The sequence below is a fragment of the Gopherus evgoodei genome, chromosome 2 (assembly GCF_007399415.2).
Source record: "Gopherus evgoodei ecotype Sinaloan lineage chromosome 2, rGopEvg1_v1.p, whole genome shotgun sequence".
In the NCBI taxonomy this organism is placed as follows: Eukaryota; Metazoa; Chordata; order Testudines; family Testudinidae; genus Gopherus; species Gopherus evgoodei.
The window spans coordinates 6980055-7001856 of record NC_044323.1 but is presented as its reverse complement, the minus strand read 5'-3'; the positions used below and the strand labels follow the sequence as shown (position 1 = coordinate 7001856).

At 45.2% G+C, this 21802-nt stretch overlaps 2 protein-coding genes across 2 annotated transcripts in view; both read left to right on the top strand.

Annotated features, from left to right (window-relative positions):
- Positions 1-14829: 14829 nt before the first annotated feature.
- The window catches only part of LOC115647282, a 28686-nt gene continuing 21713 nt past the window's right edge, over positions 14830-21802 (top strand). Inside the window, exons 1-2 of the mRNA XM_030554181.1 lie at positions 14830-14870; positions 21012-21136. Coding sequence (XP_030410041.1) covers positions 21072-21136 — 65 coding nt within the window. The 5' untranslated portion in view covers positions 14830-14870; positions 21012-21071. The remainder of the gene's footprint in view (positions 14871-21011; positions 21137-21802) is intronic.
- On the top strand, positions 17375-20177 carry LOC115645360 (5-beta-cholestane-3-alpha,7-alpha-diol 12-alpha-hydroxylase). The gene has a single exon (XM_030549912.1). It carries the CDS (start codon positions 17951-17953, stop codon positions 19478-19480), a length of 1530 nt encoding a protein of 509 aa, XP_030405772.1. The 5' UTR covers positions 17375-17950; the 3' UTR covers positions 19481-20177.

The following is a 21802-nucleotide window of genomic DNA, read 5'->3' as shown; positions in this document are numbered from 1 at the left end:
TTGGAAAGCTAGGCTGTGCTGCCGTGGCTATCCTGCTATGTTGAGCACGTTAGCTCAGTCAAAGCTTGCACGGGTCTGTCTACCCAAGCTGGAAATTCTACCTCCGGCTGCAGGACAGTCAGTCTAGGTCACACAGTTGCATTTGCTGTCAGGGCATATAAAGTCCTATTTTTCTTGCCTCCTTTCTGCAGGGTTTGTGGGTGCAGGATGGGTGCTTGTTTGCTTGGTCATTTAAAGTCAGCAAATGGAATAACATCTGGGGTGTTAATACACCTGCAGCCTTTTCCCCCACTACAGCTCCGTTCACATCCTGATGCATTGGGGAGTGTGTACGGGTGGCTATGAAGGTTTTACCATTGACTGAAATGGGAGCAGGAGCAGACCCAGACTGTATAAATCCACATGCACTAGGCCAGGGGTCCTCAAACTGGGGGTCAGGACCCCTCAGGGGGTTGTGAGGTTATTCCATGGGGGGTCACAAGCTGTTGGCCTCCACCCCAAATCCCACTTTACATCCAGCATGTTAAATACATTAAAAAGTGTTTTTAATTTATAGATGGGGGGGGTCGCACTCAGAACTTTGCTATGTGAAAGGGTCACTAGTACAAAAGTTTGAGAGCCACTGCCCTAAACTGAGAATATTACCTTTGGTTGGTGAGTGATTTATGGCCTAAAGAGCCAAACAGATGAAGACAAGCGCACATTTCAGCTGCACAGGCTTATCAGCTTTCAGGGTCATCTTTGCTGTGTTGCTTGGTTGGAAGACTTTGACCTGTTTGTTATCTAGAGTGAGCTGATCTCGCCATGGAAACAAGGTTTACTTTTTGGTCAGACTGTCAGGCTGTAACACTGAGACTCATTAAAAGTTATGAGGTATATTTTCTTAAAGCCAGGTAGGTTGTTTCCCCCCACTCCAGCTCCTAGTGGGATTCTGTTCCAGAACCTCACTCCTCTGATGATTAGAAACCTTCTAATTTCCAGTTTCAGTGTTTTTTTGGCCAGTTTATCTCCATTTGTTTTTGTGCCAACATTGTGTCTGGAATAAGACCCAGCTGCTGTATCTGCTCAATCCCCTGATGTCCTGATGAGCACAGTTGGGCCATATCAGCTAAACCACCTGATGGATCATCTGATTGGTTGGAAGGCTCAGCAGACCAGCTGTTAAGTGCAGGTCCATGGCTGAGCTATCCTGGGAGGGGCGAGGGGGAAGGAGAAGACATAACAGAATTCTGTAACCACTCTAGTAAATAATGAATGAGACAGCAGGAGGGAAGACTGATCACAGATCCGGTAAAAGAAAAGGGTGGACATGCCAGAGCTAGAAGAAGAGACAGCAGGCAGAAAGACAGGAAAGATATAATGAAAAATCAAATTGTTTTAATAATAAAATCACTAGGCCAGGACATGAAGATAGGGCAAATAAACCCTGAAAGTGTCAGAGTGGATTTTAAAAAGGTGCTGGAGACACAGAAGAGCTCCGAGGAGGAGATCTATTAATTGGATTTAAAAGCAAAGAACAAGTGGGGGGGAACTATTAAAGATTAAAATGCTAGAAAAACTAAAGTTAGCTGTCAGCTGCCTAAGTATCTGATGGCGACAAGAGGAGTTGTATACAGGGTGCCAACTGAAATGACTGAAGATGAAGTGAAGCAAGGCATAGGGGATGATAAGGTACGATATGCTAAGTGGCTAATTAGCAAGAGGTGGTGAAAGACAGCTGTCATTAGCTGGTCTAGTTGCATTTAAAGGAGAAACCTCTCAAGATAGGGTAACAATAGCATACCAGAGTTTTTGGACAAGGTTATATATCCCACCCCCTGGTGAGGTGCTACAGATGCCAAAGGTTTGGACATGTGGCAAATATACGTAAAGGGAAAACTAGCTGCAGTAAATGTGGAGGGGAGCACTCCTATGACAACTGTGCGGCAGGGACAGAATTGAAGTACAACAACTGTGGAAGAAAACACAATGCAGCATACAGAGTTTGCATAGTAGCAAAGAAAGCAATGGAGATACCACAGCTATGAGTTAAAAATAACATCTCATACGTGGAAGCTACCACAAGGGGAAAGACCAAAACAGGAAGGGCACAGGAAACTGGAGAGAGAAACACACAACACGATAAATCAAAGGATAGAATGAGGGGAAATAGAAGACACACTATGTATAGACAAAGAGCAGTTTATAGCTGTTATGGTTGAAGTAATAAACGTTACATCACAGACAGGATAAAAAAAAAACAGAGAAAATGAAAATTATAATTAAAGTAGCAGAAAAGTACCTGCATGCTAGCAACTAATCAGTAGAATGACCCCAGGCTGTTTTAAGTGAATAAAACACTGAAGGATAAATAGAATGGCTCTATTTACTGTTGGAATGCACGCAGCCTAATAGGACCTTGGCAGGAATTAAACAACGTGTCCTTGATAAGGATACCAAACCGGACATCATTCGTGTACAAGAAACATGGTTAATAGGAAAACTAGAGTTCAGAATCACAGATACGGCATCTATAGGAAAACAGAGAGGTAGAAAAGAGAGGGAGAGTTTGTACATTAATTAAGGAACCTTAAATTATCTTGAACTTGAAGTGAAATAACTAAATATAGAATATAATGCTAGTCAGATTCCAAAGCAAAAAAATCTGCATCTCTGAGATGATGTAACGTATGCAACCCCTGCAGAAAATTGGAGATTAAGGATTGGATGGAGAGAGTTGACCTAAACAGCCATAACAGATTGTGAGGAAGTGGAAAAAATGATAAGAATGGCAAATGTTTAAAATAATTCATTGAGGAAAGTAATGTAGAGATGCTCAGTGATGGTATATCCACTAGGTTTAACCCAGCCAATGGAACCAGGGACACAAAGGGGGGCATGTGACCTCCCCACATGACTGCCACATGACACCCCACGTGACCCCTCCCCACCCCACCCCCAGACTGGGGCCTCCACACTCTCCCTACTCCATCCCCATCCCACGTTGCCTGGCAGTGGAGGCTCTGTCCTCCTGCTGCATCAGATACAGATTTTGGAGCTGCATGTCTCTCTGGAACTTCAGCGAAGAAAGAAGCAGAACATGGGGCCGCCTGGCAGTCCCATGCCAGCAGCTCCTCTGGCGCAGCTGTTCCAGCCCCACCCCCAGCCCTGACCTCCGGCAGGGCAGTACAGACCCCTGGAGATGCAGCTGCGTGGAAGGGCTTGGGGTGGTACAGCTGCACTGGAGGAGCTGGTGACCCCACATTCTGCTCCTTTCTCCGCTGTGGTTCCCTGCTGAATGTCCCCCCCAAGACATCTGGTGATGGGCATGTGACCTTTCTGCCTCCCCTACCCCAAGGCATCACCTCTGAATGGAACTTTCTCCTATTTTGACCTGGGAATTGGGTAGTTGATGCAGCTGGGAAGTCAATACAGAGGAGGGATCGCTTCCCTGTACTTACAGCATATCAAAGTAAATGCAATATTGAGGATGGAGAAATGCCTCCTATTTGGAATATACATAAAGGAAACTGGGAACTATTTAAACACTGATCTTATGAAGAGAACCATGATGATAAAGGAATCATGATGGCACAAAAGTTGGGTGACTTGATCTCTTAGGTATAGCAAAAAGGTAGAAACCACGTATCACGGTGGAATGATGAGTGTAGAAAAGCAATTATGGAAAGTAACAAGGCATATGAGAAAGCAAAAAATACAACGAATAGTGAGGACTTAATGAAATATAAAAGAAACAAGGCAATTGTGCAAATGACTGCTAGGAAGGTAAAAGAAGGAAGCTGGAGAAAGTACCAGGGAAAAATAAATAAAGATACTGAAACAGTAGAGGTATATAGGCAGAGTAGGGTAATGAATGCAAAACAGAGTGAGACCAATTCCATACCAGGCCTTATTATAGAAGGCAAAGGAGTAAAAGCTCTAGCGAAGAAAAAGCAGAAGCCCTGGCAGAAATAGTCCACAGTGTTAACAATGGTGAAAGTGAGAGTATAGAAATCTGCCTAAGGGGAAAAAGAGAATTAACGAGAATCATGAATACTGGCAGGGGTGGGAGGAAGATGAGGTTTCGATATTAAATGGAAACTTCTGTAGGAGGGAACTTCAAAAAGCTATAGCTAAAAGCAAAAACCCCGCTCCAGGCAAAGATAGCATATGTAATGAAAAGCTACAACACCTGAATGAAGGGACTTTGAAAATACTGCTAAAATTCGACAATAGTATATGGGGGAACGAGGAGCTACCAAGGGAATGGAAACAGGTGGTTATTGTCCAAGTGTGGAAAGCAGGTAATCTGCAAACACGACCTGATGTGCACAAGTTAAGTGCCTTTACGTTATGGATGAGTAAAGAATGGTGACTGGAGGGTTAACAACATATCTAGAGAGAAATGGACTTATCGACAATGTGCAAAGTGGGTTCAGGAGGGGAAGGGGCACAGCTTATTGTACAGTAAGAGTAGAGACAGAAGCAGAAAAAAGTATGAGAAATGAAGAATATATGATAGTAGCTTTCCTAGCTATTGAAAAAGCATAGGATACATAAAAGGAAGAGTGTATAGGTGGCTAAAGGATTTCTCCAGGTCAGAGTCAGGAAAACCTACTCTGGCAGATATACAACCACGAATGGCACTCTGCGGAGGAGAATCATCAGCTCTACTTATTCAACATGACGCTAAACCATCGCCAGAAAAGGCTGAGTGCAGAAATAGGCATTTCCTTGCTTGCACAAGACTAGTCACACGGGCTACAAATAGGACCCAGGAAATAGCTGAGAAATGAGTTAACGAAGCACATGGGAGAAGTGCAGATTAGGGAACCATGTGGGGCTCTACGTTTTCAGTTCTCAGAATTAAAGGACTGATAGTCACTGAAAGGAAAATGAAAGAAAGATTGTAAATTGCCTCTCTATGGACAGCAAATAGGTATGATTAAAAGCTACACATTCCTGGGTGTGACATTTGATAGTGAGCTAACGTGGAGGGATTACATTGAAAATATGGTAGATAAATCTAAAGGTAAAATCAATGTACTTAAAACTATTTCTGGAACCACCAGGGGTGTGGATAAGAAAACAATCGTAATGCTTTATACAGCATTAATAACCAATCATTGAGTACTGATGCCAAGTGTTTAGTTCAGCATCAAAAATAAACCTAAGGAAATTACACTCGATCCAAACCCAGGCATTACACATTGCATGAGAAAAGAAATTAGCATCTATAGTAATGGACAAATGCATTATGGGTGGAAAATCATCCCCCGACATAAATATGGAACGTTGGAATGATATTGAAAGGGAAAAGGAGATCTAAATGTGGTAAACATAGCAAATCAATACGTATGCGATCAATGGGGCAAACATTGCCAGATATTTACAGATGGGATCTAAAGATGAGAAAACTGGGAGAGTGGGGACATGTTCTGCATCCCAGCACATGGAATAAAGAAACCCTTTAGAATATCAAATTTGTAGGCATTACAATGGCTGAACTAGCAGGGATAATGTTGGGGTTGAAGTGGATACTCCATTGTCGTCGTCTCGTCAGATTCACTGTTAGGCCTATTGGCAACCAAAATGGGACTTCAGATAGCAGAAATGATATAGTTATTGAAATATTGTTGCTAACAATAGAACTGGCACAGATGGGAGTAAACATTGAAATAGCACGGATCCCAGAGCATGTTGGGATAGCAGGAAATGAGATGATAGAAAAAGTAGCAAAAAATGCTGAAAAATGAAAACAATTGACAGAGCTCCCTCTAAGTAAACAAGAGTTTAAAAACCAGATAAAAAATGAACTAAGGGAGAAGTGGCAGGAAGTAGGGACAAAGGCAATAGGGTGACTGTCCTGATATTTAACCCTTTGTCCCGTGTCCTGATCAATGTACATTTGGGATGCCATTTGTCCTGATATTCAAGTAAGGAGGTGAGTGGGAGGGGGCACTGACTCCGTGGGTGCTCCAGGGGTCAGGGTTCTGTCCTCCCACTGTGCCAGATACACATTTTGGAGCTGCACGTCTCTCTGGAACTTCAGCAAAAAAAGGAGCAGAACATGGGGCTGCCTGGGAGCCCCATGCCAACAGCTCCTCTGGTCCAGCTGTTCCAGCCCACCCCCAGCCCTGACCTCCGACGGGGCAGTACAGACCCCCGGAGATGCGGCTGCGTGGAAGGGCTTGGGGTGGTACAGCTGCACTGGAGGAGCTGGTGGCCCCACATTTTGCTCCTTTTTCCTCTGTGGTTCCCTGCTGAATGTCCCCCCCCCCAAGACATCTGGTGATGGGCATGTGACCTTTCTGCCTCCCCCACCCCCAAGGTGTCACCTCTGAATGGAACTTTCTCCTATTTTGACCTGGGAATTGGGTAGCAGATGCAGCTGGGAAGTCAATACAGAGGAGGGATCGCTTCCCTGTACTTACAGCATATCAAAGTAAATGCAATATTGAGGACGGAGAAACGCCTCCTATTTGGAATATACATAAAGCAAACTGGGAATTATTTAAACACTGATGTTATGAAGAGAACCATGATGATAAGGGAAAGTTGGGTGACTTGATCTCTTAGGTACAGCAAAAAGGTAGAAACCACGTATCACGGTGGAATGACGAGAGTAGAAAAGCAATTAAGGAAAGTAACAAGGCATATGAGAAAGCAAAAAATACAATGAATAGTGAGGACCTAATGAAATATAAAAGAAACAAGGCAATTGTGCATATGACTGCTACGGCATGGATGGGTGGAAGATGAGATTTTATTAAACGAAAACTTCTGTAGGAAGGAACTTCAAAAATTATGGACAAAGGCAACAAGAGGGGAAGATTTAATGAAGTATCCTCTAGAACGAAAAATGCTGACTTACTGCAAGAGCAGGAGAGAAAGAGTGAGGGAGCTCTACTCTGAATGCCTATTGGGCACTGGCTTAAACAGTAACTTGTGCTTAGTTAATAAACACATCTCTGTGTGAGACATGCAAAATCAAAGAGACACTGGATCATATCCTCTGGGAGTGTAATATTGATAGGGGCTTTTGTCTGATTAACTCAGGCATCTAAAAGAGACAATGTTTATACTAAAATATCTAATAAGAGTAGTAGGAAAATGAGCTTCAGTGTTACAATTTTTTAAAAATACCAGGAAAAGGGAGAGGCTAAGCATATATCATGAAATCCAGCACTTGGTAGTTACCGATTGAGAAAGTGAGTCTGCTATGCCATAAAATACAAGAAGTTTAGCAACTGCTCAATGCATTTGCTCATAACTGCTATGGTAATTGCTTGTTACCAGCCTTGCTCCTGCCCTGTTCCTAGCCCTTGTCTCTGCTCCTGGTCTCTGACATTTGGCCTTTGACTCTGGTTCTGACCCTGGTCTCCTGCTCTGGTCCCAGCCTTGGCATGTTCCTGATACACCAGTTCAGACCCTCAACTCCAACTTCTGACTTTGGCTCTGTTCTTTGACTCTGGCATCTGGCCTCTGATTCCTGCACTGACAGGTAGGCACGAACACCCATGCCCTGACCCCCTGAGAGTAGACATTGTCCTTTCATTTCAGTAGCTTTTTTCCCTCTCTGGAATTTATACCCTGATGTATTTAAAGAGAATAATCATATTTTCTCTCAGCCATCTACAGGATCCTGTTTTCAGTTCCTTAGAAGAACATAAGAATGGCCATGCTAGGTCAGACCAATGGTTCATCTAGACCAGTATCCTGTCTTCTGATAGTAGTCAATGCCAGATGCTTCAGAGGGACTGAACAGAACAGGCAATTTATCAAGTGATTGATCCCCTGTTGTCCACTTTCAGCTTCTAACAGTCACAGCGTTAGGGACACCCAGAGCATGAGGTTGCACCCCTGACCATCTTGGCTAATAGCCATTAGAGGACCTATCCTCCAGGAACTTAGCTCATTCTTTTGTGAATCCAGGTATATTTTTGACCGTCACAACATCCCCTGGCAACAAGTACCACAGATTGACTGTGCATTGTGTGCAGGAATACTTCCTTACTTTGGGTGTGATATAAGTAACGCTTTATACCATTGGAAGACTTGAGCGCATAAAGACTCGTGCATAAAATACGTAAGAAAACATTTCTTAAGCTGAATGGGGCCCAGCCCTCCCTCCTCACCAGCCACCAACTTCTACAGCAGAAATCAAACCTGAGCTCTTGCTTCTGCTACTTGCACTGGAGACTGCGGTGGATGTTCCAAGCAAAGGGGCATTCAAAGGTGCTTTCCATGATTTCCTTTGGAGTGATGTGGCATTCACAGGAATTGTTTATTTCTCTGGCCAGTGATCTATGGGCAGTCAGACTAGACTGACACTGGAATATATGAATCTGTGGGAAACCCCCATTTTGCCCATAACAGTCGGCCAGTGAGAGTGGAATTTCACTCTCGTTAGAAAGGAGACTTTGTTGGTACACTGTGAACACGGGAGAGTGATAGGATTGGTGAGAGGGAGGCAGGTTTAAAGCAGTCCATCTCTGGTCAGACTCACTCAGTGAATTCTGCCAAAAGGACTTCACTCCCGCCCTGTCACTCCACGGCTGGTTGAAGAGGTGATTATGTTACCCCTGTGCCAGGTACTTCTGTGGTTTCTAAGGTACCAGAAGTACTCCTTGTTCTTTTTGTAACTTTAATTATTATTAGCGTAACCTTTTCAGTTACCATGTGTATAAACCTCCAAGCATTATAATATTCCATCACTCAATCAGAGAGAGTGCGAACAAGGGAGTGTATGTGCGCAAGAAGGGAGTGTGAACAAGGGAGCATATGTGGGACTGGTCAGAGAGGAATTGCAAGGAGAAAAGAGCCCGGAGATAGGAGCCACGTGTACCTGATGTAATCTGCCCTGAGAAGGAAATCGTGGGGTGCTGTAAAGATAAGAAGAACCTGGTATGCATGGCGACGGCAGTGGCATAGCCAGGTTTTAAGTGTAGGGGGAGCAAACATAAAAAAGGTGCCCCCTTGACTCCTCCTATGGCCACGCCCCATGGCCCCTCCTCCTCTGGCCACACCCCCAACTCCTCCCATTTCCCCCAGATTAACCCCAGGCCCAGCTCAGGACTCCTGTAGGCTTCCCGGGGGTGCGGATACCCCCCCATCCCCCCGCTTTCCCGGAAAAGTCTCTCCTGCCCAGCGCGCTCTGCAAGTATCCCCCACCGGGCTGTGCCACCCGGCCTCACCCATGGGGTCTCGTCTCCCCCGCTCCAGGCTCCAGGCTCCTGCGCCGCACCAGGGCCCCCTGTCCAGACAGCACAGCCTGCGCCCCTGCCCTGAGGGCCCAGCCTCGGGGAGCCCCTCACCCGGACCTCCCAGTGCAGGCACCGGATCCCCCCCCGCTCACCTTCCGTCCAGCACCGCCGCCTGGTCCGGCCTGCTCCCGATGCTCAGTGTGCTCCATGCAGGGCTCGCCAGGCAGGCAGCCTTAAAGGCGCAGGGGCCCTTTCACCTCCCCCTGCCCGCCGCATTAGCAACGGGCAGGGAGCGCTTGGCCACCAAGCCCTGAGCCACCGCCCTTGGCTCCTCCAGCCATGCTGCTGCCAGCGCCAGCCCAGCAGGTGTTGCTTTTTGAAAACTTGCTGAGGGGAAGCAGCTGCTTACCCTGAACCCCACTAGCTACGCTACTGGGTGACGGACACAGAAGGGAAACTCAGTGTACGAGACAGGAGCTGTCCAGTTCCAAAAAGGAAGAAGGCATTCACACAAGGCTGCTGCTTCTTGACCTGCTCGCCCTCCTGGATCCGTGACCGCAGGCGGACACACCAGACCTACTATGCCTTGACTTCTTGGCTTCCTCTACTGTCTCTGGCAACTCTCCGCCTGTGTGAGTGTGTGGGTGCATGAGGGTATGAATGCGATGAATGTGGAGTGCATGAATAGGCTCCGTCCTTTTTCTGTTTGATCCAATAGCTACATTTAATAAAACCAATAAAAGTGTAACCTTGGGTTGGTTTCTAGGGAAACTGAGGTAATAGTAACAGTGAAACCGCGGCAGTGTGGGCATTAGCCTGGGCTATACAAGTCCACCCGAGACCCCGAATAATTACCGAGGTGACTAGCCCATGCTGAAATCTGCACTGCCATGGCTTCGTTGCGATCGACATGCAACCTAGCTCGAATAACCCAGCTCAGCTATGTCTACACATGCTGCAGTCACCCCCACGCCCACACATGGCAGTGCAAAGGTACCTTGAGAGAGAAAGAAAAGGAAAGCTTATTGGTGGAGAACGAGACAACGGAGAGTGTTAGTGAAACACTGGGGAACTAGAGACCTCATCAGTGTGAAATCTGGTCACTCCTTTCAGTAGTTTCAGGCACACCACCTGTTTCTGAGACCCCTCCCCGCCCGCTGCTATGTGGTTTTACAGTCCCATGTGTCTATGTGAGAGCCACAAAAAAGCAGGGAAAATGGTGAAACTGTCCGCACACCATACAAAGAAACTCTTTTCCTCCCTGATCTCTTTCAGGGATGGTTACCATAGCTACTATTTGTAACTACTGAAGGTTTAAAAAAAACCCAAAAGAACAGTCTCAGAACTGCTGTCCCTTTCATCTTGATAGAGAAAAAGCAGACAAACTAAACTGTCTAAAAAGGGAAAAAACCCAACCACATGGTAGAAAAAAGGATGTCAGAGAGAAGGAAATGAAGGGAACAAAATATAGTTACCGTGAATTTAAAATGTTTTGTTATTTTAAAATGACGGACAAAATCATTCTGAAATATACACACAGATTTGATCTACTTATTTATAATTTGTTTTGTGATGGCACGTCAGGCCCAACTAAGAACAGGATCCCCTTGTGCAAGGCACTGCATAAACAGAGTAATAGAATGTCCCTCCTCTGAATACCTAATAATCCCAATAAACTCATGAACCACGTACTCAGCTTGTGGAAAATGCTGTCGCCAGTCTCCACTAGCTGAAGGTGTTGCCCCTTTATATTTGTGTACACAGGGAAATCTTGATATAAATGCACGTGTTCTAATATTATACCTATTGGGCCAGATCCCACACTGGAGGAAATCAGGATAGCTCATCAGCATCAATGGTATTGCACTGATTTTCACCAGCGGAGGATCCAAACTAATGGCTAAGTTAGGCTCCCAAATGCATATTTAGTTATCTAAATAAGCAGTCTGATTTTGCCAAAGTGATCCACACCCAGCAACTCCCATTGACGTCAGTGGGAATGGCTGCATGCTCAGTGCTTTGGAAAAATTAGGCCATGTATTATTATTTATATGTGTGCATGGGGTGCCATTTAGGGGAGGGGGTCAGGAAGGGTCCCCCTCCAAGTTTCATACAGGAGGTCTGCTTGAGTTGCAGCGCATATCCTAGCCCCAGGAAGAGCTTTTAACTGCCGCACAGCCTGAGCAGAGGAGAGGAGCTGCTCCTTGAGGCAGGGAGTCAGTATTTTGTGCTCTGTAAGCTTCACTAGATGTGTAGGTGCATCTTTGGGTGCCTGAACTAGAATTAATATGCAAACTAGATACCATTAATTTGGGCTCGAATAGAGACTGGGACTGGCTGGGTCATTACACAAATTGAATCTATTTCCCCATGTTAAGTATCCTCACACATTTTTGTCAACTGTCTGAAATGGGCCATCTTGATTATCACTATAAACGTTTTTTTTTCTCCTGCTGATAATAGCTCATCTTAATGAATTAGTCTCAGAGTTAGTTATGGCAACTGCCACCTTTTCATGTTCTCTGTATGTATATATATCTTCTTACTATATGTTCCAGTCTATGCATCTGATGAAGTGGGCTTTAGCCCACGAAATCTTATGCTCAAATAAATGTTAGTCTCTAAGATGCCACAAGTACTCCTGTTCTTTTTGCGGATACAGACTAACATGGCTGCCACTCTAAAAGCTTTGAAACTCTGTTGCTAAGGCACTGGGCAGATGTCATATAGGAAGTCCATGGGCGGGCGGTGGGGGGAAGTAGAACCCAGGTCCTTCAAAACTAGCCACTGAACCAGCCGCTCTGTCTGCTGAATGGTGCAAAAAAAGAGAACACTGATAGATGGGAGCAAAACCAAAAAGGCCAGTTCTCTGAGACTCCAGCAAATGGTCCCAGGCGATTGGGAAGGCTGTCATGGCTGACAGAGTGAAAAACAGAACAGAGGTCAGGAAGGAGGAAGAAAGAGAGAGAATGAGCGTCAGATGAGATGAGATCATTTAACCCCCAAGGCAGATTATGCCCCATGCTGGACTGTAGAGCAATGGCTGCTGTGAAATTTTATATTTTAACTGAAAACCATTTTGTTTTGTCATTTTTTATTCTGAGTTTGAGAAAAGGAATGAATGAATCATAGAATTACAGAATATCAGGGTTGGAAGGGACCTCAGGAGGTCATCTAGTCCAACCCCCTGCTCAAAGCAGGACCAATTCCCAACTAAATCATCTCAGCCACCGCTTTGTCGAGCCTGACCTTAAAAACCTCTAAGGAAGGAGAGTCCACCACCTCCCTAGGGAACCCATTCCAGTGCTTCACCACCCTCCTAGTGAAAAAGTTTTTCTTAATACCCAACCTAGACCTCCGCCAGTGCAACTTGAGACCATTACTCCCTGTTCTGTCATCTGCTACCACTGAGAACAGCCGAGTTCCATCCTCTTTGGAACTCCCTTTCAGGTAGTTGAAAGGAGCTATCAAATCCCCCCTCATTCTTCTCTTCTGCAGACTAAACAATCCCAGTTCCCTCAGCCTGTCCTCATAAGTCATGTGCTCCAGCCCCCTAATCATTTTTGTTGCTCTCTGCTGGACTCTTTCCAATTTTTCCACATCCTTCTTGTAGTGTGGGGTCCAAAACTGGACACAGTACTCCAGATGGGGCCTCACCAATGTTGAATAGAGGGGAATGATCATGTCCCTCGATCTGCTGGCAATGCTCCTACTTATGCAGCCCAAAATGCCGTTAGCCTTCTTGGCAACAAGGGCACACTGTTGACTCATATCCAGCTTCGTCCACTGTAACCCCTAGGTCCTTTTCTGCAGAACTGCTTCCTAGCCATTCGGTCCCTAGTCTGTAACAATGAATGGGATTCTTCTGTCCTAAGTGCAGGACTCTGCACTTGTCCTTGTTGAACCTCATCAGGTTTCTTTTGGCCCAATCCTCTAATTTGTCTAGGTCCTTCTGTATCCTATCCCTACCCTCCAGCATATCTACCACTCCTCCCAGTTTAGTGTCATCTGCAAACTTGCTGAGGGTGCAGTCCACGCCATCCTCCAGATCATTAATGAAGATATTGAATAAAACCGGCCCCAGGACCATCCCTTGGGGCACTCCACTTGATACCGGCTGCCAACTAGATATGGAGCCATTGATCACTACCCGCTGAGCCAGACGATCTAGCCAGCTTTCTGTCCACCTTATAGTCCAATCATCCAGCCCATACTTCTTTAACTTGCCGGCAAGAATACTGTGGGAGACTGTATCAAAAGCTTTGCTAAAGTCAAGGAACAACACATCTGCCAACTCCTTTAGCACCCTCAGATGCAGCACATCTGGCCCCATGGACTTGTGTTTGTCCAGTTTTTCTAAATAGTCCCAAACCTCTTCTTTCTCCACAGAGGGCTGGTCACCTTCTTCCCCTACTGTGCTGACCAGTGCAGTAGTCTGGGAGCTAACCTTGTTTGTGAAGACAGGCAAAAAAATCATTGAGTACATTAGCTTTTTCCACATCCTCTGTCACTAGGTTGCCTCCCTCATTCAGTAAGGGGCCCACATTTTCTTTGACTTTCTTCTTGTTGCTAACATACCTGTAGAAACCCTTCTTGTTACTCTTAATATTTCTTGCTAGCTGCAACTCCAAGTGTGATTTGGCCTTCCTGATTTCACTCCTGCATGCCTGAGCCATATTTTTATATTCCTCCCTGGTCATTTGCCCAATCTTCCACTTCTTGTAAGCTTCTTTTTTGTGTTTAAGATCAGCAAGGATTTCACTGTTAAGCCAAGCTGGTCGCTTGCCATATTTACTGTTCTTTCTACACATCGGGATGTTATTTTCCTGCAACCTCAATAAGGATTCTTTAAAATATAGCCAGCTCTCCTGGACTCCTTTCCCCCTCATTGTTAGTCTCCCAGGGGCCTCCTGAGGGAGTCAAAGTCTGCTTTTCTGAAGTCCAGGGTCCGTATTCTGCTGCTCTCCTTTCTTCTTTGAGAAGTGTCGTATGAGTATGAGATGTGTTTCTGCCTCAAATTCTTAGGGTGTCAGCTGTATTCAGGCCAATTCCAGAAAAAAGAGCAGAAATTGCATCCACTGGGTCCATAAAGTTAACATTTATTGTCATGGTTCGTATTAGTCACTGGGCACCGACTATGTTCTCAGCACTGTTCAGAATATGCCAGAAAATATAGTCCCTGAACCAAGATATATAAAATGAATATGATGACTGAGATATTTAAGTATGAAGTCTATCATTATTGAGCACCTGTTACTATCTATGAGTGGAGGCACTGATGGCAACAGAAGTTTTGCCTGATTAAGTACTGAAAGATTTGACCCGCCAACTTTTTTACAAGAGGTAAAACTGCCCAGAGCTTCTGTGCCTGTTCATTTTCTTTTCCTGCTTGCAGTGGCTCTGATATACCCCAGAAGACTCAACTTTTCCTCAACTTTAAAATGTGGAATTTTCCTGGTGTTTGGTTTTAAATATTCTTCTGTGAGAACTGCAACTCAGTCACTGCCGGGTTGTGTTTAAAAGACATCTGGAAAGTAACTAGCCTTTAAACAGAAGTGAAAGAAGTTTTTACTAACTCTTCTGATTTTGTCATGAGTCTCGTGACAATTATTGTTTTCCTTAAAGCCTCAGCTTCTGGAGTCAAGTGGATATGTGATGATTTCAGCCTTCATTCTTAAAGAAAAGGTAAGTTTCTAGACCTTGTTGCTGTGGAGAAAGCTTCAAAATGTGACCCCAGTGCACCCTAAAGGCTCAAAAAGCAGAAGGCAAATAAAAAGAACAGCAAATCTATTATTTTTACATAATCTCATGATTTTTAAGCCAATCTCATGATTTTTGGTGAGCCTGACTCATGATTTTTGAACATTTAAGGTTGGCAATACTGTGAAAGTGACTTTAAATAGGAGTGAAACTGACACTTTCAAGTCAATTTCTAGTCTATTATTTGTAGTACGGTAAGACCCTTAGAACCCCAGGCAGGGGCAGTATAAACTCATAGTGCCTTGCCCTAGTAGGACGTTTCCGAAAGTTAAATGACCTAGTCCAAGCTTGGTGAACAGCAAAAAGTAAGTAGCCTAAACAATAGAAATTAATCTAGATTTTTCTACAACTGTTCCAACTGTTGTATTCAAGAGTTAATAACAAAATAAGAATATACATTAAAAATTTAAACCTAACCAGTGTCCCTTAAGTGACTTGATACAAGATGTCAGACCATGCTAGTATTAGAGCTGTGGGTCTCATTAATTTAATTTCCTTTCTATATATAGGAATTAGATGCAGTGCTCCTGTTAGCTAATTTCGAAGTTATCTGGAAAAAAAACCAAACCACTAGAGCTTTCAGGTGCCTAAGTAGCCCCTGAAATCACAGTTAAAGTTTCCTCACCTCACCAAAATCTAAAATGGCCCCCCTGTGTGTGCATACTGGATAGAGCATTAGACTGGACTCAGGAGAGCCAGGCTCTATTCCCAACTGGGTGCCCTTGGGCAAGTCACATTCCTCTTCCATGCTCAGTTTCCCCATCTGTAAAATAATGATAATGATACTGACCTGGTTTCCAAAGTGCTGTGCCATCTACTGATGAAAAACACTGCATCAGAAGTAATTATTATGATACCACTCAAATTTTGGGCCTGATTCTGCAAATTCATATTCACATGTGAAAGGCTTTGCAGGCTTGGGCCCTGTAATTGCATCTATTTATTGTGGGTAACTGCAGATCATTGTGCTGTTGGGGAACCTCAGCGGCTGGAGTGTTGGGTCCTTCCCTCTCACAACATCTGACCTAAAATTATCCCAGTGCTGACCCCTCATCCTCTCTCCTGCTCAAACAGACCCCCTCCCTACTCCAAACAAATTGGACAAGTCCCACTTTTTTGTACCAGGCAGTAAATTGCCACAACCCATTGTCTGGTGCCAGAATCACTGGGTGAAATTCTCTAACTTGTCTGATTCAGGAAGTGAAAATAGATTAATGCATAGATTTCACAGCCAGACGGGATCATTAGATCATCTAGTCTGACTTTCTGTACACCACAAGCCAGAAAAATACACCCAGGTACCCCTGTACTGAGTCCAAAGTTTGTGTTTGACTCCATACAACATATCTTCCAGATGACCATAATAGTTCTTCCTGGGTAGCAGGTGAACCTTCCCCTTGCATAGGCTAGTCCTGTGCCCTGCCTCCTCCAGCCAAGGTCACGCCCCCTGTGACCTTATGAGTGTAATTTAATATCTCATTAAAAGGTGACAGGGCCAGAAAGAGTTAATTAACTCACAGACTGACCTGATCCATGGCTGAACTTTAGAAACTGGTTTGGAAGATATGTAAATGAATAGAGCTTTGAAATGCAAGTCTGCATTGTTAGAGATAGAAGGGTAGATGTTTGCTCAGGTCTTGTGATGTCAGCAAACAAGTCTTGTCTATTGCTATAGCTTTGATTCAAAGATCAAAAAAGGAATAGTAACATTTAGGAAGACACTTGAGTGAAATAGTATTATTGTCAATATGTCTCTTTGAAGGTTGTGGTAACCTTATCTGAACTGTTTAATGGATAACTCACCCTGTGCTAATTGCCAGGAAGTTTGGGAGAAGGAGAGTTAAGCCTATTGTTTTCCCAGGCCAAAAGGCTGCTGGAAATGTATAAGACCCCTGAGACAGTATCCTTCTTCATCTCAGATCTGCTTTGGGTTTCAAGAGGGGGAAACCTTAAGCCATAAGGATTGAGATCCCCAGTCACTGACTGGAGTCTCCCTGAATATGGACATTGGACTATAACCTATGGACTATTTCTAAAAGGACTTTTGGCAACTATAAGCTCATCTCTGCTATGTGTCTGAACCTGAATAACCAATGAGGTAATATAGAAATTGTTTTGTGCTGGCTTGGTGAATCTAAGTATTGGAATATTCACCAGCGTTCAGGGTTTGTCTGCCCTGTTTTGTTTGCAGTTCACCCTAATTGAGTGACCTCAGCTGGCAGCATCATCACCCTCCCATTGCTGCTTTCAGCCTCCCTCCCCCATGACCACGGCTGGGGCAACTGGGTCTGAGAGCTCGGTCAGAGCTATGGGGGAGGGGAGAGGGTCGAGATCTTGACCTCTCCACCTTGTGGGCCCAGCTGGGGTGCCAGGGAGGACTGAGAGCTCGATTGGGGGTACGGGGTGGGGAGGGAGAAGGGGCTGAAAGCTTGGTCCCAGCTAGGGTCGAGCTCTCAGCCTTGACTGGGACCGAGGCAGAGCTCTCAGCCCTGGCTGGAGCTCCAAGCCAGGATCCCCTCCCCCATTCCACCCCTTTGTCCTTGGCTCCACCCCCATTCTGCCCCCATTCTGCCTCTCCCCTAGACCTTGTCCCCTGCTCACTCCTCTCTCCCCGGCCTGCTGAGGCCCCGAGACCAGAAAAGCTCTGTGCCCCTGCCATGGCCCCAGGGCTGTGGCAAGGGGAGATTTTTCTGGGAGCCCCAAATACCCCACTGTCCTACCCCCAGTGGTGTAAGGTTTGGGGAGACTTACTCTCCCCCGCCTTCACTGCACATCACCCATGCTGGCCTTAAAAGTTTGTGGATCCTTTAGTAAATGAGCCGTGGATAAAAACTGGAGTGCTCAGCATTCTGCAGCAGAAGGGTTAATCTTAACTGCAAACAGAGAATGAGGCCCTGAGTCAGTCTGTTATTGGCCATCTGTCAGAAAGGATTTATAAACACAGGGTTGTAGCCTTTCCTTTCAGTTTGTCTGGAATCCCTGCTCCGGTGCACAGGTCTCTAGCAATGGCTTTCTGGATGGCAGTTCTCTGTGCGCTGTTAGCCTCCATTCTCGGTGGGCTCTATCTCCTGGGAGCATTTCGAAGGAGGAGACCCACGGAGCCACCACTGGATAAAGGCCACATTCCATGGCTGGGGTATGCACTGGATTTCAGAAAGAACAGCGCAGAGTTCCTGAAAAAGATGCAGAGGCAACACAGGGACATTTTCACGGTGCTGATTGGAGGTTACTACTTCACCTTCCTAATGGATCCCCTCTCTTTTGGAGCCATAGTGAAGGCGCCAAGAGCCAAACTCGACTTCGAGGCGTTTGCAGTAGAACTGGTCACCAGGGTTTTTGGGTATCACCCGTGTAAAAGTGACCACAAGATTATTCAGGTGTCAAGCACAAAACACCTCATGGGAGATGGGCTGGTGGTCATGACTCAGGCCATGATGGAGAATTTGCAGACCCTCATGTTTCACAACAGGGACTTAGGAGAAGAGAGACCCTGGCAGCAGGATGGGCTCTTCCACTACAGCTACAACATTGTCTTCAGAGCTGGCTACCTGGCTTTGTTTGGAAATGAGCCAGGCACGGGCACACCGAGTGAGGAGCAAGCCAAGGAGCGTGATCTCATCCAGTCCGAAGAGCTTTTTAATGAGTTCCGGAAGTATGACTGCCTCTTCCCCCGGTTGGCCTACGCCGTGTTGCCCCCAAGAGATAAAATGGAAGCAGAGAGGCTGAAGAGGCTCTTCTGGAAAGTGCTTTCTGTGAAGAACTGCCGTGAGAAGGATAACATCAGCGGGTGGATAAACGACCAAGAACAATTCCTGGCAGAGCTTGGGGTGCCTGAGTACATGCGGGATCGGTTCATGTTTCTTCTTCTCTGGGCAGCCCAAGGTAACACAGGCCCAAGCTCTTTCTGGCTTCTCTTGTATCTCATGAAGCATCCCGAAGCAATGCAGGCTGTGAGGGAAGAAGTGGACAAAGTTTTAGCAGAGGCTGGTCAGGAAGTGAAGCCAGGCAGCCCTGTGGTTAACATCACCAGGGACATGTTAATGAAAACCCCTGTTCTGGACAGTGCAGTGGAGGAGACACTGCGCCTGACAGCAGCTCCCATTCTGATCAGAGCAGTGGTTGAAGACCTGAACCTCAAGATGGCCAATGGCAGGGAATATGTCCTCCGCAAAGGGGACAGGGTAGCCCTGTTTCCCTACATCGCAGTGCAGACGGACCCCGAAGTCCATCCTGAGCCTCACACCTTCAAATACAACCGGTTCCTGAACCAAGATGGCACCAAAAAAGATTTCTACAAGAATGGGAAAAAGCTGAAATACTTTAACATGCCCTGGGGGGCAGGAACCTCAATCTGTCCTGGACGGTTCTTTGCTGTCAATGAAATAAAACTGTTTGTGTTCCTGATGTTGTCTTACTATGACTTGGAGCTAGTTAACAAGAAAGAAGAGATCCCTCCAATAGACGTGAGTCGATGGGGATTTGGTTCAATGCAGCCCTCTCACGATGTCCAGTTTAAATATCGTCTACGTATTTAATGTGAAAACGTGACCCCCTTCTGCTGCAGCCCTGTTGTGTACTGGCTCCATCATTCAATCAGGAGGGATTGATTTGTCAAGCTGAATTGCAGTAAAAGTTACAGAAGAGATTGGTTTCTGTAAAGATCTTCCATACACGTCATAGCCTGTTAGACGGTTGTTATGACATTTCTCTTTATCAGGCAACACAGCACTGCTCAGAACGTTAATGTTTAATCTACATGTTGCTCTTACCTTGGAACTCTCAGACTCACTGAAGAAATTCCCCTATCTCCTATTCCAGAATTGTAGGGAGCTGTGTAAGCGATGCCTGCTGACATGCAAAGAAAACAAGAGTGTTAGTGTATTTCCTGAAGGAAAATAGGAACAGGGAGAGTTTTCTTAACATGGATTTATGGGTTTTTATTTCTTCCACTCTTCTTATTGTAAATCTGAAATGTTTGACTGTGCATTTAGAAATATATCGAATGGTCATAGGACAAATACATTCTTTATATAGGGGTTAGAAACAAGGATTCTGGGGATTAATTTCAAATTGTGGTGACAGGCATCCTGGTGTACTTTGCTAAATTTTATTTTTATTAAAAGAATGCTGTCAGCCTATTTAGGTCCCAGGAATTATTCTTCTTAAAGCATCAGAGGGGTAGCCGTGTTAGTCTGGATCTGTAAAAGCAGCAAAGAATCCTGTGGCACCTTATAGACTAACAGATGTTTTGGAGCATGAGCTTTCGTGGGTGAATACCCACTTCCTCAGATCTGAGGAAGTGGGTATTCACCCACGAAAGCTCATGCTCCAAAACGTCTGTTAGTCTATAAGGTGCCACATGATTCTTTGCTGCTCTTCTTAAAGCAGAGATTGTATTGGGAATGAATCTGGCAATTTGACATAGTGGCATTTTCCTAGGACTCACTTCTCTCCTCCCAACACTCTGCTTGATAAGCAGATGGAACAATCTAGATGTCTTGCCGATTTCATTTGGCTGCTTCACTTACGTGAGCAGGAAATGGGCTTTTACAAATATATGAAAGCAAAAAGTAGTGAATGTAAAATTTTCAAAAGTGCCTAAATCTCATTTGCAGTGACTTAGCGACCTCTGAACAGATTTTTAAAGGTATTTTCAAAAACTTAGCTGCTTTTGGAAATTTTACTTCTAGAAAAGTAGTCCCATTAATAAATTAGGAGGGGAATAAAATTAAGGAGGAATCACAAATAAGTAAGATATTCTGCTCCTTTTCTAAATCTAGCCTCAGGAGTAAAAGTCTGTACAATTAGGAAGCAATGAACAACAAGCTTTTTAAAATAGCTCTTGATAAAAAATTGGGAAATTTGAACAGACACAAATCAGTCACTCCAGATGAGAGGTAAAATTTTCACTCAACTCCCCTCAGCTCATGTGTTACTGATTTGGGCTCTGATTTAACATTTCCCTATGATTTTACCGGGAATAAAAGTGAAGCTAACTGGATATGTATGGTCAGAATCCCTCTTACTTCTTTGCACTCAAAGAAAATTTTACATGATATGTCCTAGGCTGTTAAAGGAATGAACCATAAAGCTTAGTGAACAATTGACAATTGGTTTTAAGAAGTTATGAAGATCTGGGGAGGTAGCAGAAAACTGGACAAAAGGAAATGTCGTATGAGATGTCCAAAGAGGTAAGAAAAATATTCCTAACCGTTCATGTTTTGTAAGGTTAACTTTTATACCTTGTAAAATAATAAACATATATTAAGAGAAGCATCATTCATCATCTACAGGCAATAAGCAGAAAACGTTTGGAAGGAATGAGAGAGTTGGTTGGAGGCAGGGCTTGACTTGTGTTTAGAAAAACTTACAATTCAGAACCATCAAGCTGTGCCAATAGCCAGGGGCAGCTCTAGGCATTTTGCTGCCCCAAGCACAGCAGGCAGGCTGCCTCCGGCGGCTTGCCTGCGGAGGGTCCGCTGGTTCTGCAGCTTTGGTGGACCTCCCGCAGCACATCTGTGGGAGGTCCGCTGAAGCCGCGGAACCAGCGGACCCTCCACAGGCAAGCCGCCGAAGGCAGCCTGCCTGCCGCCCTCGCGGCGACCGGCAGGGCGCCCTCCCCCGCAACTTGCTGCCCCAAGCACGCGCTTGGCGTGACGGGGCCTGGAGCCGCCCCTGCCAATAGCTGCCCATAGGTAAGCATGCAATCTTATCACTGTTATTATCTGCATCCCATCCCACTCCCCTCGTCTTGTTTGTTACCTGGGCTGTGATTTAATAAGGCTGTTTAGCAAGTGCTTAACTGTAAATCAAGAGATTTAAGCACATGCTTAAGTGCGGTGCTGAATCAGGGCTCA

Bases quoted from the DNA above. Each gene is read 5' to 3' on its own strand.
- LOC115645360 (XM_030549912.1), top strand. From the start codon at position 17,951: ATGGCTTTCTGGATGGCAGTTCTCTGTGCGCTGTTAGCCTCCATTCTC.